This window comes from Stegastes partitus, unplaced genomic scaffold (assembly GCF_000690725.1).
Source record: "Stegastes partitus isolate 25-593 unplaced genomic scaffold, Stegastes_partitus-1.0.2 Scaffold1560, whole genome shotgun sequence".
Classification (NCBI taxonomy): Eukaryota; Metazoa; Chordata; class Actinopteri; family Pomacentridae; genus Stegastes; species Stegastes partitus.
In genome coordinates, this window is record NW_007579291.1 from 43,356 (window position 1) to 64,291 (window position 20,936).

The window sequence follows — 20,936 nt, forward strand, 5'->3', positions numbered from 1 at the left end:
TTTTTCAGTGTTGGTAAATACTTTTACAGAAAACAAGACTCCAGTTTATTCATTTATTAATTGTTCCCTGACGCCTTATCAACAGATTGGACATAGCATCAGACATCAGGAAGATTTAACCATTTAAAAAGTTACATCACATTCAGCCAGAATATGTCCTCTCATATGGAATGAATTATTTCTTAACAGTTAATCTTAATCCAGATGTTCCAGAGATAACTCAGCTCAGAGTCTGAAGGATCTTAAAATACTGGAGGCTCAACCCAGCCCAATAATCTTTACATTTTAACATGATAATTGTACCATTTTCCCCTTATTTCACAGTAAAATTAATATAAACTGGGAAACACTCTGCTCTTGACAAAGCAAAGTCATCCTACTTTGTTCCTATGCTTAGCCAATATTACATAATACAGTGAGAGGAGGACAGCTAAAGCTAGAGCTGTGTGCCTTGGGATATGTCTTATTTATGATGATTTTCAGCTACAATTACATATAAAGGTGTGCCTTGAAATACTCAGGTGACAGAGCCTTTGAATAGTCTAGAATTAGAGATGCAGGTGCTGGTTAGGAGAAAAAGTTCATGATAAAGTCCCACAATGCAATAAATCAAAAATAAATAACTAACAATAATCAGAGCAGACGAAAAACAGTGAAAATTCTGTTCATATTTAACCGAATGACAGCTTATCTAACTGCAGCAACTTTAAAAAAAACAATAAAATACGCTTTCATTGCTTCTCAGCTCCCTGCCGTCATAGTTTTATTGATTGAACAAAATCTTAACAGGAAAACACTTAATATGAGAGACAAATATTTAAGCAAACAGTTAAGACTTTTAATAGTACCCTCATGTTTTTAATCAGCTATGTATTATTATTTTCAAGGGTATTAAAACATGATTGGAATGACATAAATAGATCCACAGCTATTTCTTTTAAATTATTCTTACTTATGTACAAAAAACAAAAAACATTTTTGATCCAGGGCTATTTATAAAACATTCAGAGCCTATCGGCACCACTGGCGGAAAGGCACATTTGAACAGAATCTATGATATCATATGGACTTAATTATGTCATTACTGACAGTCGGTCTTAATCCAGATGTTCCAGAAATACTTCAGCTCTCCGTCCAAACACTCTATCTTCTTTTAAACTCCACAGCTGCCCTCCACACGTCAGCGCCTTGCCCCAGAGTTATCTCCTCGGGTAAATCCTCCAGCCCCAGCAGTGGAGGAAGGTCTTTCTGCTCCAAATGGATCTCTAAGGTGGACCTGATGCTGCAGACAGCAGGGAGGGAGGACACCAACAAAACAACTGTTAGCACTGCATCCATTGTTTTCACTGTTCGCTGCCCTGCCCAGCTGCTGCTTCAATACAAGTGACCTGCGGCCGAGGGGATACAACTTAAGCTGCTTTCTCCTGACAGATGGCTGCCTAGAGGGGTCATGCTCTGCTCCCTTTGGGAGTCAAAAGGCTCCAAATCCCAGGGGAGAGACCTCCACACTTCACTCTGATTAAAGCTGTCCAGAATCAATGGATTCCTATAGACCAGGGTGGTAATCTTTCAACTGAATAGGCACACTTCTTTAAAGAAATCTCTGTAAAAACACCCTGAGGCTGAACTAGGGAATGAATGTCAATAATGCAAATGCTTTGGGGCTGTTTTACCATTTGGTTTTACCACCTAAAAAACTCACAAATGGTAAATTCAGTACAGAGAGGCGAACGCAGATGGTTTGTGCTTACTCCCAGTGTGGTTGGTAGGCCTGGTCCGGCACGGCGTTGCTCGTCTTCAGCAGCAGAATTTCGTGCAGCTCCAAACAGAAAGTGTCGACATCCGTGACAGCAAGGAACGCCTTCAGGGCTTTCCTCTCCTCCTCCGACAGCTTCTGCTGGAACTTAGAGGGCAGTCTCTGAAATGGATCCTGCAACAAACCCACAATGTGTCATCTAAGTTCTGTGCGACGAGCGCTTTCATACTTCTCAATCTATATTTTCTCAGCGCATAATAGCTGCAACTTCTGGAGAAAGAATTCCTGACGCTCAGTTTTTATTGGGGTCAAACTCTGGGCGCCTGTCGTGTCAGACGGCACACTTTCAACGGATTACAGCCGAGAACATTTAACTCTCTGCGGTTTGGTTTGAGGTCAGTCAGCAGCCAGCGGAGGTCACGAGTGAAAGCACTGACTTAAATTATGTGGTGACCATTTGTAGAGATTCCTTTACGGATTTTTAAAAACGTGCTGGCACAGTGTCCAAAAACTTGTGTTGTTCAGTGTTCTATTGTATTTTCTCATTACATTCAGTAAATTGCTGGAATTTGACTTTTTATTGATACTTACCTGCTTCTTGTTTAGCATAAGTTCAGATTTCCAACAAGTCAGGAGCTGCCAGGTGAATATGCTGTGTTCAAGCTTGCTCTCTCCAAGACCCTGAAATGAAACAGAGAAGTTTAATGTTCAGCGAGATCATACCAGTGGTTTTTATTCTGACAGTTTGAGCCCCTTAGTTATAGCTTATGTATACATTACACTTTAACTGATCATTTTGAATGCAGACTGCACAGTTTAAAGTATTTATGATGTATTTTTTTCTACCACAGTCATTGGTGTCGATTCAATTTTTTATGCAACAGACTCTTGAAACCTGCATGTGTTACATTAGTGTACTTATCTTTCAAGTTTCTTGCACCAGGTCAGACTCAACAAACTCCCAAAAACTTGTCACTACCTTGACTCTAATTTGTGCAATCAGTTCAATTAGTCTACTATTCTCCTCTCCAAATACCATTTGAGGCTTCCTCTCTTGATGGTTTAATTCATTAACATGTTACCAGAGCAAAAAGAAGAATTTCAAACCATGCATCTTGCAGTACAACAACATTGGTGGACGTCAAATACCCCTAAATCATTACGACATGCACAGTTTAGAGTAAATCTCCACCGCAGGACTTGATTGAATGTACTGTTATGGGCTACAGGACAATACTCCACATCCTGTTTTTACCACTGATGGTTTCCATAAAGTTTGGTTTTCATAATTTGTAATATAAAGATAATCACTGTCTTCTTGTACGTAATCAACTGGGGAAGTTTCATGAGTCATTTAAACATTTTACCCTTTTCAATTGTAGTTTCTCCAGACTGTGTTTTCTTAAATCTCTTTTAAAACCTTTACATATTTGAGAAACAATTTCCCCGCTGAGACTATTACAGTAATTCTGCCCATAGGTTTTTATATTTTACAGAAATTCCTGCAAACCAAAGGCTGTCTAAGTGGTAGATTTCCAACATGAAAGAAGTAGATGCAATGCAAAGTGTTTTAAAGGCACAATGAACATTTCTATTTCACTAACTTCCAAAGAACATAAAAAAGTCATCTGTAATTGGGGCCTTCCTAAATACAAACACAACAAAAACGGTGCTGTAACAGTGGAAAATGAGATCAACATAATTCCATTTTGCTGGTAGTGGTGTTGTAATCTGGAGAATTATACCTTTGCTACAGTGCTTGAGATCTGCGAGCCCATCTGCAGCGAATCAGTCAGATACGACAGCAGCTGACTCCGGGGATCTCCGCCCGTCTTTCCGAGGAAGCGAAGGCCGATTTCCACCACGTACACGGCGTCACAAACGTCCGTGAAGGATCGCAGCACGGTTCTCGTGGCGCCGCCCACCGAACCCTTCAGCGGCTCCTGCAACACAGAAACTGTCAGCGTTTCAAAGGACAGGAGGGAAGGAATGTGACCTCTAACAAAGTGGCCTCACTGACATTCTACAGGGGGGAAACTAGTGTGAACATTCTTCAGCTGGCATCAGTCAGTTCCACATGAAAACACTGGCACTGTAAGATGGTTCTACCTGGTGGATCTTTTCTCTGACTTCGGCTAGAACCACAGAGAAATCCTGCAGGTGTCTGTTCAGGTACTTTGACGTGTCCTGACAGAGAACAAAGAGAAACCAATCAGCACAGTGTTTGGTACATGTACATTCAGCCGTGTGATCAGTTTGGACTTTTACCGCCTGGATAAGAGGTTTTCCGGCCATGAAGCGGCGGCTCAGCTGGGTTTGGATGCCCTGCAGGTCGTAGCTGCTGTCGGTTTCGCCGCCTTTCTTCAAGGTGTAGTGGCAGTGGGCTAAAACCAGCGGCAGAAGCTCCCTCTCCGGGTGGCACAGAGTCAGCTGGGTTTCTGAAATCCTCTCTAAAGGAACGCTGTACTTACTGAGGAGAGAACACAGCAGAACATCCATGATCGGGTGGAGTAGACGACTGAACAGCTTCAATGAGTCAGTCTGTCGGTGATACTTTAGGACCGGTGGATCTCCAGACTGTTAGACGAGTCGCAAATCATTTTATTAAGATAAGATATAGTCATCCTGAAATTCCTGAATCACTCAGAAAAAACTACATTACATAACGGAAGAAATGCAGTGAACAAAAAGGTGAAACAACAGTATCGTTTCAACACTTTATTTTAAATGTCCTGAATGTTTTAGGTCATTTCTTGGAAACTTTTCTTGAAAATTCCTTAAAAAAGAAGCTGTAAAATACTGAGATAATTTCACAAACGGGATCCAGAGTTTGGTGCTTATTATAAGAGAAATGGTGAAGTGGTATTTGATGGTCATTCAATCTATACTAAAACATCAGATAAATCAAATAAGAGCAACTGCAGCTCCTCCAGATTATTTAACAGTTAGAAAGAGAATATTCTCATATTTGGCGAGATCTACAGCTAAAAGAGGACTCTCTGTAGCCTGGTGTTGTGTTTGTTGGGATCAAATGGTAAATGGTTGGTACTTTTGAAGCTCCTTTTTAACCTGAGCTTGGTTCTACAAAGGGCCCTACAGTGTGCTTCTCATTCACACACTTCAATGTTGGCGTTCAGTGTCTTGCTTGAGGAAACTTGGGCACATGGAGGGGATCAAACCGCCAACCTTACAACTAGCAGTCAGCCCACTTCATCACCTAAACCATGGCCGTATAATCATTTAATAGTCAATAAACTAAGAAAGAAACAGAAGACATCTGTGTTTTGGGACTGACCTGTCCTCCTGGCCACTCGCCTTCCTCGCCTCTCTCACCAGACTGTTGTGAGTCTCCGCCAGAAAGTCGACCAGAGTCCGGAGACACGATCCCGGTCCACGTCGGCTCGGTGTCAGAAACTCTCCGGAGCTCTCGGACGTCACCTCCTGCTCACACAAGTTCACATCGATGCCCAAATCTGCTGCTGCAGGAAACATAACCATACAGACAGGTGAATAAAAACCTGGGACAGACAATAAACCACTGCTGGTATTATGATTTATCTATTTGAATAACAATTAATCAACCCACCGTCTTCACTATATAAACCTAAATATACCATGTAAGACTCTTAGTTTTCGTGCAAAGTAAAAAACACCTAATTAGGTTTTACTTTTTTCTATCATAAGAAAAAAAATTACTCACTATTATAGCAGCAAACACAGGAGTTGACACGTTATTTACATTAAACATGGACTGTGCTTTTAAACTGATTTAAACGCAGAACATACTTTTAAAACACACGACTAGGCTAGAAAATGCTGCAGCTGTCATTAATACACATAATTCCTCATTCACTGAATACGCAATACCAGGAAACAATCCCTGTTCTTTCACAAGAATTATGTCTTCAATAAGACAACAGACCAAGTGTGACGTTTCCACTACGAGACGCCAAACAATCACGATGTCACTGTTTATATTAAACACTGCGGTCGAAGTGGAACTTGAATTAAAACACTGAATATCATGTTGTGTTGTCACAATAAATCATAAACGATCCCGTTTCATCAACGTGCTGCATGTTCAGCTTTTACTGTATAAATAAATGTTTCAGTAGCGTTGAAGTCATGTTTCTATTGTTTGGAATTAGTTGAGTCATTTTAGTTTCATATTAACGGAACAAGAGATAATGGTAACTTTATCTCAGAACATCTTCATAAATAAAGCTGCTCCGTCTCGTGTTATGATGATGAAAACAGTTGTATAGTTTTAATCTTGATGTGCCCTAATTAATGGAGACATGCTTACAGTTGTTTGCCACCTCTGTCCTCAGGCAGTTCCACACGTTGATGAATCCGTCCACTCTCTCAGCCAGCATCTTCTTCTGGTATCCTGAAAAGGAAAGAAGAAGACTCAGTTTGTGTTGCTGCAGGTGTTGCGTTACACTAAAGCGGCAGATCATGACGTACCTGCTGGTATCCGCTGCAACATCTGCGCGATCGTCTGCTGCGTCGACTCTGCCGCCAGAGGAAACGCTCTGAGCAGGTCTGACTGGAGAGCAGCCAGCTCAGGCAGGTGGCGCAACTGTCGCACACAGTGGATCTGAGATGAGCACAAACAGAGTCAGTGGGACAAAAATACACAACATGTATTAAAATTCACTGAGAAACAGGCGACATAAAGCCGGAGTTTACACCAAGGGTTTCATGTTATGGAATTACAAGAGGAGATGAACTCTTTAAACATGTAACATCCTAAAAGCTTGAAAACATTTTGTTCTTTTGACTCTTAAAGTGAAAAATTAGGCAGCACACAGTGATTTAACCAGTATGTGCCTCTGAGGAGGACAGAAAACATAAGAAACTACTGCTTTGCTGTGTTTGCACTCTTATTAAATCAGATTGAACCAATTCGCAACAAAAGTCCTCTTATAACACCTCTCCTTGGAATAATTTATTACAGAGACAAATCCAACAAATCCAATGATAAGAAGGTATTTTAATCTCAGGTGTCATCACTAAATTATATATACATATATATATATATACTAGGGCTGGGACTTTAACGCGTTAATTACGATTAATTAATTACAGGAAAAATTCCAAAAATTAACATATTTAATCACACCTTTCTCTGTTTTCTGATATCTGGCAACACTGAGGCACACTCCAGCCAGTAGGTGGCGCTAATGCACCTAAAGTTTGCACTGAGTGACATCAGCGCACAAGAAAGTTTGGTGAGGAGACCACATAGTTTGGCTTTTTTTTTTTTTTCTTATTAAGGCCTGATGCTACGTGACCACAGGAGTGATTTTACCAAAAAATTGCCAAATTTGCAAACAAAGTCTACTTTATGCAAATGAGCTTGAAACTCCCTGAGACACTCCAGAACACAATGCAGGGCGTTTCACTGCACAATGAATGGGAAGAGAGAAATTGCTGGTTGTCTGCAAATTGCGTATTTGAATTGAAAAACTTTGCTTTTTGTGTCAAATATTGCTATTTGACAAAAATGCCATTAATCCTGATTAATTAATCACAAAGTCTCTAATTTATTAGATGATTTTTTTACTCAGGTCCCACCACTAATATACTATTAATAATTATTATTAATGTACAACTAGCAGCATGCCATATGACCACATTGTGCACGATTTGACAAAGATTAACGACAACCATTGTCCAAATACTGCAATTAAGTAACTTCCTGGTAAAACTGGTCTTTGTTACGGGTCATACCGCTCCCTCTCCTTCTTATTTATGTCTTCATCTTCACTAATGCTGATGAAAAATAACCCCCTCAGATACTCTGTTGGTGAGTCTCCACCAAACGTCCACTCAGGACTGGAAGAATGACGATGACGGTGATGGATACCTTTTTAATGAACAAGCTGAGCAGCGGTAAAGTTCTGCCTCCCTGCTTTTCTCCCACCAGCTGAGAGAATCGCTCCACCGTCATCGTCTCCGGTAGCGTCCAGAAGGAGGACTGATGCGTCGGACAGTTGGAGGGAAGCGACAGCATGTTTCCAGGATCCCCGAACAGGAGGTTCATCAGGGGACTCCCGGCGAGTCCATCGTCGGCAGCGATTCTGTCCTGAGCTTCAGCCAGATTCCTCTGCAGATCCTGAAAAACAGGCAGAAGAAACTTTACCACCTGAAGCAAAAGACGTCTGAAGTGTCTGTTCCAGTCATCACATCGCTGCAGATCTTTTCTACCATCGTCTTTTATGACTCAGCCCACAGCTGAAAGAATAGACAATTAAATAAGACAACAATATCAATGTTCAATATTTTAACCTCAATTTTAACTTTAATATGTAATATTTCAGTTTAATTTGCAATATTTCTTCATCATGTGCACAAATTTAATGTGTAATATTTAATCTTTCAGGTGCCTTTATAATGTGTAATATTTTAGTTTCATGTGTAATATTTCTTTGTCATGTGTAGTAATGCACTTATATGTGCAATATTGTATTTTCATGTGCAATAATAATTTAATTTCATGGGAAATATTTCATCTTTCAGGAGCAATATTCCAATTTAGTTTATGATGTGTAATAACGTAGTTTCATGTATAATATTTCAATTTCAATATATATATTTTTTCATGTGTAACACTAGATTTCATTTGCAATTCTTCTTTATCATGTAAAAAAAATCATGTGTAATATTTGTTTAACGTGTGATGACAATCATGGCTACTGTCTTATTTTCATTCTCGTCCTATTTTAGCTTCCTTATGTCTATTTTCAGTCGTGCATCTTATTGCTTTACTGTTAAGCACTGCATTTATTCTCATGTTAGGTAATTTTGTTTTTTTGAGCAACGTCTGGCCAAAGAATTTCCTTTGGCATTAATAAAGTTTTGTCTTATCTTAGCTACAGACTTTTTAAAACATAGCGCTCCTTACCTGAAGGACTGGGTTGATGGCAGAGTCACAGACGAGCTTCTCCCAGTCCTGCCGTCCTTGTCTGGAGGACAGATCAGCTCTTCCACCGCGGGAACCTTCGTTAACATTCAGCAGAGTTAGTGTTTTCTACGTACGAGGCACAGATGTTGTAAAGTCATAAAGTGAGCGTTACCTGTGGTGAATCTTGTCAGAATCAGATGAACCGTAACCGCCGTGTTGTCCATGTTCTTATCCAGAGTCTGTCCCAACACCTTCAAGTCCTTTTCAAGGTGACTCCAGAGGAAGGTGATGACATTGTGTGGTCTGGGCTGGATCATGTCTCCAACACTCTAAAACCCCCCCAAAAAACAGTACGGGAGTTCTATCACATGATGCTCTTATTTAAAACCTATAAAATCAGACTCAGGTGGAGCCTCACCCTCTGATTTCTCGTGGCGCCCTGAAGCATTGCCAGGTGAGTTAACAGCCGCAGGATGCAGGACTGAGCGGACGTCATCTGTCTCTCAGGAGCTTCGGACCTCCGGTGAGCTTCTCCGAGGACGTGTCCGGTCCGAGTCTGATCTCTGACATTTTACACACATTAAATCAAACACAGATATTTAACTGAATGTCACAAAGCTGCTTAACTTAATTTCCCTGAGGTTTTGTACTGAAGGGATCAATAAAGTTTTATTCTAATTCTAACCGAACCAGAATATACCTCTGTGCTGACTGCTGAGTAAACCCAACCACCGGGACGTGTCCTAATCCACCAACAGGAAGTCCGCAATCTGGACATGTGGACGTAACCACTGGTCTTCCACACTGTGCAACAACAAATAACGTATTAATACATATCTTTAAAAATGTTATTCACAGTGTGTGATGTTAGCAAATGCACATACCTCTCCCACAAAGCACACATGTCCATTTGCACAGGCTGAAAAATTATTTTAAAAAAAGACATTACAATTAAAGAACAGATGATAACACAAATACTATTCTTGATAATGTAAAATACTTACTGTACTGTACAAGTCTCCGATCTTTCAGCCACTGTCTGGCTTCAGCTGAGTGATCATCGGGCATCGTCGGCAGGAAGGAGTTCTGGGAGGAAAAAGGAAATCACGTCTTGAAACCTATTTTTATAGACTTGCTTTAATGTCATGCTGTCTGTTTCATTTTGTATTATTTTGTTCAGCTACTTTATTCTCTTCTCCTGTTTATTTTATCGATTTATTTTATCCTTTCATGTTTTTGTTCTCTATTGTACTTTATCCTTATTCTTTCTTTCTATTTTTCTTTAACGTGAAATGGCATTTTTGGTACTTTTATTATTTCATTTGCATTACTCAGTGTTTCACTGCATTCATTCATATTCTGCATCTAACATTTTGCATCTTCTACAGCGCTTAACTCTGCAGATCTGCGTTGAGATGTAGGGAATTACTTCACCGATGTGTGAGACAAGCTTTTAGTGCTGTTTGTTTGTCTGTGAGAAGCATTCAGCAAAAACTAAGTGGCCAAATTGTATGAAACTTGATGAAGAGGTGTAGTCGGGCCATTTCTTAAAACCTCAGGGGGGGAAGTGCGCTTCTCAAATTTAAAATGTATTAGTGGCAGTAAAACGGTATTTCAGACTACGGTGGGTCAATTTTGCAATTAATTAACATCATTAAAAACCTCAGAAGCATCAGAGAAAAGGATTACAGTCTAAAAAAAGACGGAGATCAACACTGAGGCTTACATCATGAGCACCGTAGTCGTGTAAGTACTGCCAGAAGAGGGAGACTAAAGTTCTGCAGGTTTAAGAGCCTTTAAGACTTTCTAACAATCTGCTTTAAGAAATATAAGACCTCTATTATGGCCCCCCTCGTGACATGTACACTAACATTCATGTGCCAAGTCAGTGGACTTACTACGACATTCTGCGTCTGGAAGGCGATCTGACGGAGAGGAGCCAGCAGAGGGTTTCCACCGAGCAGCACCGAGTCCAGGTGGACCAGCAGCTCCAGGAGGGTTTGTCTCTGAGCCGACAGATTCGGGTCGATTTGGAGGAGCAAGTCCCGTCCACCGAGCCGATTCTTCAGAAGGCAAGAGCAAAACTCCCTGAACTCCCTCGGCTGGACGTTTCCGAGGAGCCCTTCCAGCCTCGACGTCTCCTGTGAGAAACATCGTCGAAGGTTTACTGAAGCCGGCTACAGGAGACTTTTGTAAAAGTAGTAACTGCCACCTCAGACTACAGCGAAATCAATGGGGTTTCATTCAACATATTTAAAGCTTAATCACATATTTAAATGTCCATCCATCCATTATCTATACACCGCTTAATCCTTACTAGTCAGAGACAATGACGACTGATCCACTGTAACGGGGTAAAATTAATATTTTATGCTGTTTATCTGCTACACAGTTTGGATAAGAGTCTTTAAAAGTCAAGGCTTTATTTTCTGTGCTGGTATTTACTTGGAAATGACAATAAAGTTGAATGTAACCTAAAATTAAGAGATATCTAAACTGAAACTGAGCTAAATTTGGCAACACATTTAAGACATTAAGTGTACATTCTGCACAACTGTAGTACTATTTTTCAGTACGAGGCAGATCCTATGTGGGAAATACATGAACGTAAACACAACATTAAAGCAACATCATGACATAAACTAAAAAAAACGCTTCGGTTTTCAATCAAACCGTCTGTTAACCTGCAACACACAGACTTAGCAGCTGCAGTGAAGCACAAGCAGACTTTAGACGTCACTCACCTGCGCGGACAGATGCAGGTTGACGTCAGGTGACTTGTAGCGGCAGGTGACGTGTCGGAACAGAGCCAAGGCCACGAGGTTGATCTGAGAACCTCCCAGCTTCTACAGAAAAAAAAAAAAAAACACAAAACAAACGATACATTCAAGCAAATGAAATATAAGACAGATGTTTACTGCAGCGAAGTTATTCAAAGAACCTTAAGAAATTATCATACTAACTTATAGTTTTAGACGAGAGGTTTTGCATTTAAAAGCAGTTTAAATAGATAGAAGTTGATATAGTAAATCAGAATTTTAGGTATATTTCTCTGCTGCCCAACATGGAAACACAAAAGTATTGAGAACAAATGAAGCATGGTCCAGATGATTAAATTGTTCCCACATCCTCCATGAGAAAACATTCAGTTTTAATCAAAGTTAGAACTCAAACGATAAGACGGACCAAAGTGACGTTTATTTCAGGTTTAATTTAACCCTGTTTCCACGTCCATGGTTAAATCTCAGGTTCTAGTTTTGCAGAACAATTTTTAATTCATTTTATTCAAGTTTGGGCTCATTAGAAATCTCACTTGTAAAGGTTTCTTTTTGGTTTGCAAGAATTCTGTAAACACAGAGACAAATCCTGCCATAGGTGATTTAAAAATAATTTAAAACAGTTGCCATTGATTAAGCAGGTAGACATTTTTGCTGTATTTGTAAAAATGGTTTGGTTGCTTAATTCAAGTTCCTCATGTGCTGTCTCTGCAAAAACGGAATTTCTAAAGGAATTAAAGCTGCCAGAAAAATGCAGGAAAAGAAGAAGTACAATATTTCCTTGTTAGACGTAGTGGAGTGGAAGAACAAAAAGACTCGTATAAAGTACCTGGTATATATCTGTAGTAGTGTACTTGTACTTCAGGACACGACTTGACTATATATGAACTTTGCTCCACTATAATTCTCACGTCCACGATTACCTCTAGTGGTGATTAGCAGACGTGACACTGTTCTCTTTCAAACTGTGTCCAGTAAACATCTGTTCATGAGCTCTGGAGTCTTTCTCACTTGCACAAAGCTGTCAGATCTGTTCTCCAGCAGAACCTGAGCCACGGCGTCTCTCACGGCCCGGTAAGTTGGCCCGTAGCAAAGGAACTGATCCACGATGGTTGGAATCCTCCTCTTTGAGAAAAAAGAACATTTTAGAGTTAGTTAAACAGAAAAAAAAATCAAAACTCTTTGTTGACTGTTCTCAGTGATCCTGGTTTCTTTACACTTCTTTCAAATTATTGTTGGTTAATTATCAGGTCTGTTGTTGTCCTTCCTGCTCCATAAAATCCTCAGATGTCTTGTTATTTTTGTTAAATTCTCTGTGTTGATATGACAAGTGAAATCCAAATGTCTTGGTTGCAGTATTTGTTGGACTTGACAAGTTGCCAGAAATATTCAATTCTGCTTTACATGAAATTACATAAAATTCCAATAAATAGTTTGTTGATTTAAGTAATTAACTTATTAGCATAAAATAACTGGTAAGTAATTTGAACATCTGTTCATCATTTACGTAATTTTTAAGGAGGAAAACGACAAATGCATCTGTTATTAGTATAAAACCACCTCATCTCTTTATGTCATTCTTAAGTATTTTCCTGTGTACTTATTTTTTTTATGATAGTAAACTGAATGTGTTTGAGTTTAAGGCAGTTGGTCAGCCAAAGCAATTGATTTAAATAAAGAAATTCACTGTTTTCATGCCTTTTATAGCCCGCTGATTAATCAATTAATCAAGAAAATGAACGAAAAAAGGATAAAAAAAAAAAGTCCAAGTTGCAGCTCTAAAGACGAGTGTTCAATATGTTATGATAGTAAAAGAGCCAATAACTGCTTTTGATTGGTTACATATTCCTGAAATATAAAGTGTTTTAAGGAGAAAAAAAAACAACAACAAAACCTTTCTTGTTATAAAAACACATGATGCTGCAGGAATAAATGATAAAGTCTATACATTAATACAAGAGAACCAAAGTGACTGGTTCTAACTTGAGATGGTTTCATTTACGACTATGGAAGCTCAGGATGATGACAAGAAAACTAGTTTTATTGTTTAAAGAAAACATTTCCTTTTCCTCGCTGTATATTTTTAATACTTTTACCTGAAGTTGCAGCAGATGTGGAGGGAAGATCCACCTGCAGGCGGGGCTGTTCATCAGGGCCAGTATGCAGTCGATACCTGAGCACCTGTTAAGCGCTCGCAGGAGGTAAACCCTGAACCAGTCGTTTCCACTGTACTCGCACACAGCTTTCACCTGCTGCAGGAACTGATCGGCCTCCACTGCTGCACCTTCGAACACATTTCATACAGAAACGAAACGAAACTTGGATTGAATTCCACCAGATGCAGCTTCACGACTTACACACGGATACCACATGTGTGCAGCTATGATGTAGTGGTGGTTAAAGTCAAACACACCTTGGACTGCCTCCTCCAGCAGGCTGGCAGCAGCGCTCAGACATATTCTCAGTCTGGCCGTGTTGAGCAGGAACTCTGCCGGATCTTCTTGTCTGTCTGGAGTCTGTTTTCTGGCGATTCTGCTCAGGAATCTGGTGTCTGTTTGCTCCTCGCCACTCTGCTTCTCTTCTCTCGCTTTAGAGCACAGCAGAGAGTCCTGAGGAAAAAATATACAATTAGTTTTAACGCCAAAGAGGTGACACTTTCAACAGCACCGACAGCCACTTCTTGAGAATAAAGAAACTGTCAGCTACAATTTCCAAATCCTTCAGCTGCTTTCTGCTAAATGCAGCCTGGAACTAACATGACGACAACCAAATTTAACTGCAACAAACAACTAAGACAATAATCTCAATGCAGATGGGGAGTGATACGTAGCATGTTTCACCTGGAAGCAGTTGACAAACAGCAGGTAGAGCTCAGTGCGGTCTTCTTTGTCAAGAAGGTTCTCCTGCAGATTCTTCAGGTACGTCTGAATGTGAGCCTTCGCCTGGTCAAAACTGAGAGATGCACCAAAGTTAACCAACACAAAGTTCACAAAGAAGTGTCAGGATTCCTGTTGTCTCCACTCTGACACTCATCCATTCCAACATCTGTTCCCAGTTTCTTCTGACTTCTTTCTATTTAACCCTCTGAGCCAAACATCCACTGACAGTGAGTTTGAATGGAATGCTGTCTTTAAAAAAAATAAAAAATCGCCAAAAGGACACCATTTATTTGACATTCTGACAACTGAAAGAACCTTCAGATTTTCACCTTTCTGATGCTCCTTAAACTAACTGTGCGACGTGCAGTTTGGTCAGTAAAATGAACCAGTTCTCAAAATACAATCAAAATTCTACCTGTCTCATTTAGACATCTGCCAAAAATAAACCACCAGATACTTTAAAAAACTAAATAATTCTAGGCTCTTCTGTGCAACTGGCCAGCCGTGACCAACAGTCACATGACAAAAATTCAAATAGTTTTCATCTGAAGCGCAGGCAGTGTTGAAAAGGAGCAGAGAGGCGACGAGAAGAGAGACTGAGAGGAGAAAATTAACATCATCATGCATCATGGCTCAGAAACAGTGAACGGAGGAGCAAGTAGTTGGAAGAGCCAGTCAGCATGGTGAGACGTCTTTCTGGCATTATAACCGTGTCAGACATTTCTGAGTTCTCTCTCCTTCTGGTGGTTGTGCTGTTTCCATAGGGGACTTTATGTTGTGGGGGAAATGAGCCCACAGTGATTCAAAATGAGACAGGAGCAAAAAAAACACCCAGAAACTGCTTCGAGTTCAGAGGATTAAGCGACGTCATTAGTTGATTGTTAAAATAATTGCGGCTTAATCTCATCTCTGTCAACTGTTCTACATCAGTGACGTTATGCACAACACTCCAACATGAGGGAATTAAGATGAGAACAAAATATAAGAGGAGACAGGAAAAGTCACCCCTAAGCAGGCTGTGTTACTCATCTTCTGCTTTAACTGAGCTCCAGAAGTCATCGTTCAGTTCTTTTGAGGTAATAATTTAAGATGGACCCTCATTGAATGTTGTCAGTGTGGTTGGTGTTGCTCTTGAATCGGTGCCTCCTCCTCCCTCACCTGTACTGCAGCAGCAGCTTGGGCAGCACGGATCGAACCACCGGACTGTTATCGACACACTCCAGGAAGGGAGTGAGCTCTCTGGTCCTGTACACGTCTCCTGTATCACACCGAAGAGCAACAAGATGTGAATCCTCCTTATCTCAGCATCATCAGTTACCTGTTTATTACCACTGACTGACTGTGTGTCGCTGACCGTTAGCAAAGACGAGCAAAGAGAAGAGCAGCTCCACCACTCCCTCTCCGGGCGTCTGTCCCTCCGACAGGCAGAACCTGGACACCACCTCCAGGAAGAAGGAGTTACAGCAGCGTCGCACGGCGGCCTGCTGCTGCAGTGACGCCCTGAACCGAGAAGAGCCAAGATTTACTGAGGAGGGAAACCGTGAGGCTAAAACAACAGCATGGGACACTAAAGCACTTCTTTAGGGTGTCCTATAGCCTGTTGTACAATCAAACACTACCCAGTAAAAGAGTTTAACACTAATTAACACAGCTAACAAATGAAACTAGTAGTTATTAACTGCTTCTGAAAGAGTTCTACTTTTATGTAATGGCTGAGCACAATGAGCTATACACTGATTCTGAGAACTAACCTTCCTCCTCAGTCTATTAATTCATAAGCTTTGACCTTTAGGGAATCAGAAATTACTTTTTGTTGCCTAGCCAAGCTCATTGATGAGGAGGTAAGGTTTGACACTACTTTATTTACAAATTAAAACAAATAACTTAACCCTTATGTACCGTTGTGTGTCAAGTTTGACCCGTTTTGACATTTGACAGCAGTAAAAACAGCCTAAATGTCATTCGTTTAGCCTGAAATCTGATGACTTTTCCTAAAGTGACCCATAATACACAAACATTTCAATATTTAAATGTTATACTTCTGTACAGGTGCTACATTTTTTTGTATACTGAGGCTGTTGGGAGTCAAATGTGACCCATAAATCCATTGAGATGGATTTTAGATCTACCAGAGTGGGTCAAATCAAGGAAAATGGCGGCTTTAAGGAATCTTGAAACTGTGAAACTGTACAGGCCGTGTTTTATGTGTATTTTTCATTTACATTTATTAATGTGACATCAGCTATTTAGACATTCTAAATAGATCTGTAGTTTAAACGTTGGTATGGACACTTACTATGAGGGAATTCTTGACAGGTATAAACTATGAACAGTGCGTAAGGGTTAAAGTTATCACAAACAAGTTTACAATAAATTAAAGTCTTCTTCACTGTTGTGATTAGAACGGTTTTAAAAGCACTGGGTGACGTACTAGAAAAATAAGCTTCAAACTACAATAATACATATATTTGTTTTCCACTTTGCATTCGTAATGTGAATATTATCTTCATGCTGGCAGTCACAACAAAAGGAAGATTACTGTCAGGGAGGTTTCTATCCATTTAAAAAAAATGAAGAGACGGTGTCCTTTTACATCTACAGCAGAGCAAGGAAATTGTAAAAAAGCACAACAATAATGCACACACAACACCAGATCAGGTTTGGACACAAAGGTTTAAATCTTACAGTCCAGGAATGAATTTTGACTAAAAGAATCGCATGCTACTGTATTTATATTATTTCTCAACTCACTTGACGGTTTGAGAAACAGTCGGATTGAAGTCTGGCGGAAGGTCAAGTCTGCACGTGGGGCATGAACGCCTCTGATGCTGAATGCAGCGCTGGAGACACGGCAGGCAGAAGATGTGCTGGCAGGGCAGGACGGACGGTTCGCGGGGCTCCGACAAGCAAACCGGGCAAGAAATACCGAACCTGTGCAGAAGAAAACCAAGACAGAATCACCTTAGTGCAACACAAGACGGAAAAGATTAAACAGCAAACATCAAGACAACTTCTTTTATTATTATTACTTAGTGGAAGTAGTCCAGATGTTCTCATTAATTGAAACTTACGAGTCTTGAATGCATATGTTTAAAAGCACGTTCTGACCTCAGATCTCTGCTGATACACTCTTCGTGGAAGGAGTTGAGGATTCGGATCAGCTGCTGCAGCGTGTCCACACTTCTGACATCAGGAGACTCCTGCATCAGCTGTTAGAAAATCAGAAAAGTCATGTTGGTCTCATCTTTGCTCCTTATTATTATTATTCCTAACGTTTCTTCATGTTGAATTTTATTCTAGATTTACTTTTGATTCTCCATCCAACACATTCTTCACCAATCCTGGCACACACCATGTTTGGAGGATCCCAAATATTGTCTGCATGTTTGACTTGAGATGTCAGTTACTGTTCTGTAATTGGCTAATAAACTTTTATGAGTGTGGCCAAACCAATTCAAACTGCTGTGACTCATGAACGCTTCATAGAATTAACATCAGATTTGGCTCAAGTGTAAAAACTGAAATCACAAATATGAGTTCAGAGTTTGATGCAGTTTGGCCACAAGGTGGTGCTGCGGCAGGAAATTAATGAAAATTGTTCAATACAATTTGCCACTACTCCCTCATGGTGACATCTAGAAATATGGGTCTGCCTTTAAAATGTCTAGTACGGCTTGGTTGTGTTAGGCTGAAAATAGTCTGGTGATATCTACTTTAATTCGTGAGGTTTTAAATGTTAAACTCTTAAAGTTTCTAACATCTCAGAAACAGTAAAGGTGTCAGAAGGGAAACTTGGCAGTCAGTTGATAAATGGTGAAATGTTTCAGGCAGTCACAAACGGCTGCAATAGCACCACTGTTGCAACACAACAATCCTGGGCACTTACACATGCTCCTTCTCCTTTTTAGACACAACCATGCTTTCGATGATTAGTTGTTCAGCAGGTTAAATCTACAGGCTCTCTTCATTGACTGCAAACACATTACGAGACCTGAGAACCTGCCGTCACAGCTGGATGCAAGCTGCAGACACTACAAGCCAGCAGCTGCAAGAAAGCTGCGAAAGATTTCAGCAATCACTCAAGTTGTCAACTTTTGCGAAGTTTACAACTATGTTTGACTTGTTTTCAAAGTCGCTGGGCTGGGATTCTCCATCTATTTTATAGCAGAAGTGGGCCATCTCTGATACAGAAACAGAACATTGTAATAACTCTGAAAACATACATTGAGCTTTAGTTAAAAAGAGAAGAGATGTTACATGCTAGATATAGCTGAGAAATCCAGTTTAGGATTGAGAAACCTTGTTGAGAAATGAAGAACAAGAAAACACTGCTGCGTACGTTCAGGTGAAGGTTGCAGTGTTTGAGAGAAAGTTCTTTCAGTCTCAAGTCGTCCTGTCTGACTTTAAAAACCACATGTTGGATGAAAGATGCAACAACCAGCATCCCGTGCCAAAGGGATCTGAAACGGACAGATGAAATTATAAATAAAACCAGGAAACAAATGTAAATTTCAGGGGTTTTTTTCTGCTTCTTGCCAGACTCACCTGATGGAGTCCAGATGTTGCAGACAGCCCGGGCTGCAGAGGGCGCTGTATTTCTGAGCAAAGGCTCTGTCTACGCATGGCTGCAGTAACTCTACTCTTCTCACAAAGGACTCACACTCATGCAGAGATGTTACAGTCAGAAGTTTTGTCTGTTCAACACAGATGCCAAGAGCTAAAATGTCCTCCACCTGCCGAAAATAAAGTACATCATGCTCAGGTTCATAAGGTTAGAAATGCTCTCGTAGCTAGTGAAACTCTTACATCTAGGCCCTCTGTACTTATGGTTATATTCCAACTAAAAAATGCAGCAGTCACAGACACTTTTGAGGAATTCGAATAAAGATTTTTAAAAAGACGTCACCATGTCTGGAGTTTCCTTCCTTGACCCTCGCTGACAGACGGCGGCGCTTAGCTGTGGCTGCAGAAGAAATATGTGTCCGAGGGTGTCCAGTCTGGCTGCGAAATGTTTCGCAGCTGCCGTTATCCAAGCAGGAGAGAGGTCCGTCGTGATGCCCATAGACGTCTGAAGCTCAGATACGCAGCCCAGCAAGGCCCTGGTGAATACCTGTATATGAAATATACAGTCAACGTTACTGTAAATGTGTCGGTGTGGCCAGACAAGCTGACTATTGACTGTTGTTTCTTGGCCAGATGTCAAATTAGGCATTAAGTTCTGGATGAAAGCAAACAAAAACAGAATAAAGAGGTTAAAGGAGCAAGACAACAACTGATATAAGACGATATTAACAAGATAATTAGCGGTGGTAGTTTAACATGTCAAATAAACTCTTTTTCAGTGTTTTTCCTGTCCTGATTGGCCTTTGGGGGATGACGATAACACAATGAGCTTGTGTTTGACAGAAATCTATGCATTTTCTTGTTATTTTTCACTATTTTGCTAAACAAAAATATCTGTTGTGTTTGAGTAAATGAAACCCATCCATCCATCCATCCATCCATCCATCCTTCCATTATCTATACACCGTTTAATCCTCACTAGGGTCGTGGGGGGCTGGAGTCTATCCCAGCTGACTCAGGGTGAAGGCAGGGGACACCTATGCATATGTGTTTTTGCAAAATATAGAAAGTTGTCCTGAATTTTGCAGCTTCCATTAACTTTTTCTGATGCAACATTTCAGAAAACATGTCACAGAAACACAGCTGGTGTCTCCTCTGTTTCTGGATCTGGTTAATTTAGTTAATTGTGGTCAACGGGAGCGCTGCTAGCTCATTAAGAACTGTATTTAATTGTGAAGGAGACTGCAAAGAAGACTATATTCAGAAAGCAGACGCCTTGTACAAAAACCTCACATGTTTAAGTTACACCTAAATAGAAATAACAATGTCTATACCTTTAGCTCGTCCTTTGACTTGATCTTCAGAGAAAGCAGCAGAAAGTCTTGCAGATAGAAGCGTCCGTACTCCGATCGCTGCCCCTCGGAGAGTTTCTGAAAGTGACCGCCCATCCTGCTGTTGTTGAAGGTGCTCACAAACTGCAGAACCCTCTCCGTGCCGCCTGCTTTTGTGACTGATGAGAATGAAATCAGTGTTCATGTGCTGTACATTACACTATAAACGATCAGTTTGTGGGTTTAAACGTTCAGGTACTAACCTGGCATGAATTCAGACTCATCCCACAGACTCTCCAGGTGGATTCTGACGAGCCAGCTGAACGGAGCAGAGCAGGACTGTTCTTCACCATCCAACACGAAGTGGTGCTGCACAAGAACCTCCTGGTCCGACTCACTAGGAAATAGAATAATCAAAGAAGAGTTCATCCTTTTGTTGATTAAACCGAAGCAGTTCTGACTGTTCAGCGGGGTCGAGAGAGGATGATGAGGCCGACACAGAGAGAGACACACCGGAGACTCAGACGACTTAGGTTGAAATAAGGTTTACTGACATCAGGAGAGTATATGCAAGCAACGCCAGCATCAATTCTGAGGATTCTCCTGCACTCTAGACTTTACACCGTCCTTCGGTGGGAAACCATATCTAAATGTATGGATAGAAGGGGAAACAAGCGTAAACTGGCCTTGAGAGGCAGAGAGACCTGTCCTCCTACAATA

General features: G+C 40.6%; 1 protein-coding gene across 1 annotated transcript in view; it reads right to left on the reverse strand.

Moving 5' to 3' along the window:
• Positions 1-39: 39 nt before the first annotated feature.
• rnf213b (ring finger protein 213b) overlaps positions 40-20,936 on the reverse strand; it is a 46,766-nt gene continuing 25,869 nt past the window's right edge. The window contains exons 35-65 of the mRNA XM_008300568.1: positions 20,480-20,613; positions 20,220-20,395; positions 19,229-19,432; positions 18,868-19,055; positions 18,662-18,782; positions 17,431-17,531; positions 17,074-17,253; positions 15,677-15,822; positions 15,481-15,580; positions 14,284-14,395; positions 13,857-14,052; positions 13,540-13,727; positions 12,455-12,568; positions 11,411-11,512; positions 10,565-10,807; positions 9,671-9,752; positions 9,551-9,585; positions 9,367-9,470; positions 9,085-9,229; positions 8,839-8,995; positions 8,667-8,761; positions 7,629-7,877; positions 6,224-6,356; positions 6,063-6,146; positions 5,052-5,235; positions 4,025-4,226; positions 3,866-3,943; positions 3,502-3,699; positions 2,348-2,437; positions 1,752-1,930; positions 40-1,282 (exon numbers count right to left, since the gene is read on the reverse strand). Coding sequence (XP_008298790.1) covers positions 1,144-1,282; positions 1,752-1,930; positions 2,348-2,437; positions 3,502-3,699; positions 3,866-3,943; positions 4,025-4,226; positions 5,052-5,235; positions 6,063-6,146; positions 6,224-6,356; positions 7,629-7,877; positions 8,667-8,761; positions 8,839-8,995; positions 9,085-9,229; positions 9,367-9,470; positions 9,551-9,585; positions 9,671-9,752; positions 10,565-10,807; positions 11,411-11,512; positions 12,455-12,568; positions 13,540-13,727; positions 13,857-14,052; positions 14,284-14,395; positions 15,481-15,580; positions 15,677-15,822; positions 17,074-17,253; positions 17,431-17,531; positions 18,662-18,782; positions 18,868-19,055; positions 19,229-19,432; positions 20,220-20,395; positions 20,480-20,613 — 4,459 coding nt within the window. The 3' untranslated portion in view covers positions 40-1,143. The remainder of the gene's footprint in view (positions 1,283-1,751; positions 1,931-2,347; positions 2,438-3,501; positions 3,700-3,865; positions 3,944-4,024; positions 4,227-5,051; positions 5,236-6,062; positions 6,147-6,223; positions 6,357-7,628; positions 7,878-8,666; positions 8,762-8,838; positions 8,996-9,084; positions 9,230-9,366; positions 9,471-9,550; positions 9,586-9,670; positions 9,753-10,564; positions 10,808-11,410; positions 11,513-12,454; positions 12,569-13,539; positions 13,728-13,856; positions 14,053-14,283; positions 14,396-15,480; positions 15,581-15,676; positions 15,823-17,073; positions 17,254-17,430; positions 17,532-18,661; positions 18,783-18,867; positions 19,056-19,228; positions 19,433-20,219; positions 20,396-20,479; positions 20,614-20,936) is intronic.